Here is a 5,476-nt window from a genome sequence, read left to right on the forward strand (position 1 = left end):
GAGGAGAGAAAAGGGCAACAATGAATGAATCCAAAGTCTCTGTAAATTTTCTGGGAAAGTCTGCTGTTAGGGACCTCTCCAAAGTACTGAAGAGCAATGGCGTCTCTCTAGAGACTAAGTTGTGTCTGATACAGGCCATGGTCTTTGCTATCACCTGTTATGCATCAGATTTGGACAATGACTAAGGCAGATAGAGGGAGAATTGATGCCTTTGAGCTGTGGTGCTGGAGAAGAGTATTTAGAGTACCATGAACTCCTAGGAAAACAAACAGATTCATCCTGGAAAGGGTAAAACAAGGTGGCTCCTTGGAGGCAAGGATTCTGAGGCTCCGTCTAACATATTTGGACATGTTGTAAGGAGGGACCTAGGGTAGAGGGACAGTGCAGGAGGGGAAGGCTCTCTATGAGGTGGACTGATTCAGTGACTGGGGTAATGGGGATGGGAGTGTCAGAGACAGTGTGATAGGCACAGGACAGAGCAGAGTTTAGGGCTGTTGTACATAGGGTCGTTATGAGTCGCAAGCGAATCGACGGCACATAACAACAACTGTAAATTTTCATTGAAATTAATAATAAAAAAAATTAAAAAAGAATATAAAAATAATGTTCTGTGATTTTTGTCAACAATTAAAAAAAATTTTTTTAAAAAAAGAAATGCCAAATGAGCTTGGCACTTTTGATTTTCTGACTCTAGCTTTCTGCGTATTTTATTGTAATCTTTTCCTGTGCTGACCTTTCATATTTTCTGTTCAGCTCCTTAATTTCTTGATTTCTTCCCTTTGCTTTGGCTTTGCAACACTCTAGTCCAATATTCAGTCTCATGTGACATGCTTCGTCTTTTCCTTGTGTCTCTGTAATGACCTTTTACATTCTTCATGGATGATATTCTTGATATCCTCCCACAACTCATCTGGTCTTTGCTCATGAGTATCCAAGGTCTCAAATCTGTTCCTGAGATGGTTTTGAAATTCAAGTGGGATAGACTAAACGTCAAATTTTGGTTCCTATGGATTTAACTTTCCTTAGCTTCCTCAGCTTGAACGTGCTTATGAGTAGTCAGTGATTTGCTCCACAACCAGCATCTAGCCTAGTTTTCACTGCAGCCTTGGATTGAAATTCAACATCAAGAAAATAAAGAGATTCTCACCACTGGGTCGACTGGGAGCATCATGATAAACGGTGAAGAGACTGAGGTTTTTAATAATTTCAGTTTGCTTGGCTCAACAGTCAACACTTTTGGCAGCTACAGCCAGAAAATTAAAAGACAAATTGCATTGGGCAAGTCTGCTGACAGAGACATTTCCAGAGTACTGAAGAGCAACAGTGTCCATCTGGAGACCAAGGTGCACCCGATACAGGCTATGGTCTTCACAATTATGTGCTATGCATCAGAAAGCTGGGTAATGACTAGGGATGATAGAATTGACGCCTTTGAGCTGTGGTTCTGAAGAAGAGTACTTTATATACCACAGACTGCTAGGAGAACATACAGGTTCATCCTAGAGAGGGTGAGACCAGGCTGCTCCTTGGAAGCAAGGATTCTGACGCTTCGTCTGACATACTTTTGACATGGTGCAAGGAAGGGCCAGTCCTTGGAGAGGGAAATCATGCTCAGGAGGGTGGAGGGACAGTGCAAAAGAGGAAGATCCTTAGTGAAAAGGGCTGATTCCGCTACTGGGGTAACGGGGGTAGGTGTGTCAGAGACAATAAGGTTGGCACAAGATAGAGCAGGTTTCAGGGCTGCTGTACATAGGGTTGACTGAATCGCAGCCTTCTTGACCGACTTGACAGCACGTAACAAGTATTAGAGGGAAGATCCTTAATGAGACAGACTGACACAGTGACTGTAACAATGGACTCTAGTGTGGCACAGATGATGAGCATGGCACAGGATAGGGCAGGGTTCTGATCTGACATTCAAAGGACTGTTATGAGCCACAAGTTGATACGACAGTATCAACAGTATCTAATAAAATGAGCGCTTTGGGCCTCTGTAATAACTCACCTACCACTGCAAAGATGAAAACCTAATGAAAACATAATACTGTTACATAATAACAATTATTATAAGGAGTTCTAGTGGCAAAGCATGCTAAGTGCTAGAATGCTGTCCAGAAGGTAGGTGGCTAGAATCTACTGGACACTCCAAAGAGGAAAAATGAAGCAGTCTTCTCCTGTAAAGATTTAGAGCACTGGAAATTTGATGGACAGCACCATGAGTGGGAGTTCTATTTTGTTCTTCCTTATTTGCTAACTGTGATAACAAACACTCTACAGTGAATTCCCAAGAGATCTTGAACAGTCTTAAAGATAAGTGCTGGTTCTTTTTTTCTGAAGTTTTCTGACTCAATTTAAAATCTCCAGCTTAAGCATTAAAAATAAAATCAAAGGAATATTATATATTAAATATAAGCCACCTGGCCTCTGTATGCATTAAATTGATCCTCAACAGTTTTTTGCATGTTCATGAACTTAGCATAAAAATAGTTTAAACAAGTCTTGAAACACTCAGACAAAATAACTATTTTAAGTGTCAACACCACACAAGGCATTCATGCTATAACTCTGCATGATGGAACTCTAATTCTTGTCTTGAGAAAACAATGTACTTTTTTCTTCCAAAATAGAATTTTCTGGGAATAGAAAACTGGATTCATAATTTTGGATATTATTTTTTCTAGTAACAGAATGTAGTTGTTTTTAAATGTTCTATGTACCAGTCATTGTTATTAGCCTTCTTGAAAATTCAAAAATTAAAAGTGAAACATGCCTCCCTCCTTTCTCTCAAAAAAAAAAAAAAAATCCAGCACTCTTCCCTGCACCCCCCCAAAAAATATGGACTTCAATCTTTTGATTCTTTAAAAACAAACGTTTTCAGTGTCTCACCCAGTCCCACACTTCTTCCCAGACTAGTCCTTTCATTTTTTTTTTTTTTTACCAGGAGCAGCATTCTCAGCAGGATTATCAATTATGACTATTATCACCGGCGGTCTCCTAGTCATTCAAGAGATAAAGCTTGATGAGGTTAGTTGAGACGGCGTTCTAATTAATCTTTGAGGTTGCTCAAAACTGTGGCCAGAATATAATACACTTGTAAAAACGCGTGAAAGTTTTAACAATCCAACAAAGGCACTTGAAACATTTAAGAAAGCAAGAAGGCAGGGGAAGAACGAGCTCTAAGAGTATCAAGTATGAAACGGCTTTTATGAGTTGTTTGCATGTGAGTAATTCACCCTCCAAATTTCAAATGAACGACTACGCAAGGTGACTTCTTAATTCTTAGCATCTGGAAAGTTAGGTTATTCTCTCTTACGACATAAAAGGAAACAACTCGTCTCTTTCTGGAGTCGTTCCAGGTATGGCTTATATTGAATTTCAGGCATTTTTTTATTAGTCCACTTTCAACCACATCAAGTACAAACAGACTCAGATGTTCTAGATTGCCCAAACATATTAACTGTTGAGAAACAAGAGACACAAAGCTACATTCAAATTTTATGTTTTCTAACTCATGTATTCATTTATACTGTTGACCTCTCAAGCCCTTCCACAGCAAAATGGGAAAATTAATTGCCAACTATCGAGTTATGAGGATGAAGTTTAAGGTACAAATAAGCTTTAAACACAAGGCTTAAATAGCGAATCAAAAGAAAGGCGAGCACAGCACAGAGCGTCAGCGCCGGATACTTAAGGGATGAGAGGCGACAAATGGCAGCTAATGATGCTATTATTATTATTCAAATGAACCTGAACAGAGCTGCGGGCAAGGCAGAGCACACCGTGCTACACCTTTACACAACCAGTCAAAAAGTGGACATGAAAGGCTTGCCCCCCATCACGCGGACCAGCGCACCCTCCGGACCCACCGGCTTCACCCCACTCTCCAGCCCCCGCGCTGATACCCCGCCCATCCTCACCAGCCTCCCCGCCACCAGGCAGCCAAACATGGCGGCAGCGGCTCCGGTGAGCGGCCAGGGGCCGGAAGCCGGCAACTAGAACTTGAGAGGCTACGGCCCTAGACGAGTCCAAGAGTCTTGCAGAACTTTCAGGATGGTGTCTGCCCCGCCACTACATAGCGACTGGACCAGCTACAAGAACGCCTACTGGCCCCGCGACCTCTGACATTCTAGTTCTAACCTACAAGTACTTCCGGGGCCGACTCCTCGCCTTTCTGACATAGACGGGATTAGAGCAAATACTGACTACAACTCCCAGAGGGCCCTGCGCTCGTTTCCTGGAAGCGCGAAAATTGGCCGGCTGGGATACGCAGAAAAGGCTTTTAGTTCCACGTGGTCCAACCCTGACATTCCTAATAAAATGCTGAGCGTTTGTAATGTTTGTACAGTATAGTAGAGATTACAGCATGCTTTCATCACCTCACTACATTCCTTACAACTCTATGAGGTAGGTATTATTACTCCGATTTTCTAGGAAAGAAAGAAAAGATCGAAGTGACCAGCCTTTGGCCTTAGTTGTTGTGTGCCGTGGATTCAACTACAACCCATGACGATCCTATGAGCAATAGTTCTGAACCCTGCCCTATCCTGATCCAGTCTCACCGTATCTGACATACCCAATCCCATTGCCGCAGTCACTGTGTCGACCCATCTCATCCAGTCTCCCTCCCCCCCAAGACATAGACATCCTTCTCCAGAGACAGGTCTTTCCTGGCAACTATGCCAAATTATGTGCGATGGAGATTCAAAATCCTTGCCTCTAAGGAGCAACTTGGTTTCACCCTTTTCAGAACAGACCCTTTTTGTTGTTTTGGCGGTCCATGGTATATTCGATATTCTTCAGCACCACAACTCAAAAGGCATCGATTCTTCTTCTATCAGCCTTAGTCATTGTCCAGCTCTCATGTAATTTCTCTGGCCTTTACACAGCAGTAAATGATAGCAGTGAATTCAGACCTGCTCCAAATCTAGAGTTCTAACTACCCGTTTTTTCCATTTATCTGGAGCCGTGGAGGCAGGATTTAAAGGGACTCTCTTTGTACAACAGAACAAGATAACTGCCTTGCTTGGTTCCCCACCATCCTTGTCTCAGTCTATGCTGCTCTTCAACCTTCCATTTTTTCCTTTGATCCTCTACAAAATGTGGTATCTTTGTCTAGGGACCAGTCCATCCTGTTCAAAGCACAGCCTCCCTTTTAAGGAACATTCTAACTGTACTTTGAAAACAGACTTGGGCCTTCTGCAAGTCAGTGGTATAGCCATTATCCTTCTACAACACCATTATTCAAGGATACCAATAATTCTTCATTCTTTCGTATTCAAAGGAAGTAGTACTGCAAGCATCTGGATGCAGACAGGATCAGAAGATTCCAACAATGGTGGGGTCAGGGGGAGTAACCAACTATTTATACCCTCATACCAACAAGCAGCCAGGAAATTAAAAGTCGCATTGCCATGGGAAAGTCTGCTGTTAGGGACCTCTCCAAAGTGCTGAAGAGCAATGGTGTCTCTCTGGAGAC

At 42.4% G+C, this 5,476-nt stretch overlaps 1 protein-coding gene across 1 annotated transcript in view; it reads right to left on the reverse strand.

The window, feature by feature from the left end:
* The window catches only part of LOC102846971 (chromosome unknown open reading frame, human C11orf73), a 60,600-nt gene that overhangs the window by 41,060 nt on the left and 14,064 nt on the right, over window positions 1–5,476 (reverse strand). Inside the window, exon 2 of the mRNA XM_006895261.1 lies at window positions 3,918–4,137. Within this exon, the coding sequence (XP_006895323.1) occupies window positions 3,918–3,947 (30 nt within the window). The 5' untranslated portion in view covers window positions 3,948–4,137. The remainder of the gene's footprint in view (window positions 1–3,917; window positions 4,138–5,476) is intronic.

This window comes from Elephantulus edwardii, unplaced genomic scaffold (genome assembly GCF_000299155.1).
Source record: "Elephantulus edwardii isolate Elephantulus edwardi_28Jun2011 unplaced genomic scaffold, EleEdw1.0 scaffold00163, whole genome shotgun sequence".
NCBI classification, from domain to species: Eukaryota; Metazoa; Chordata; class Mammalia; order Macroscelidea; family Macroscelididae; genus Elephantulus; species Elephantulus edwardii.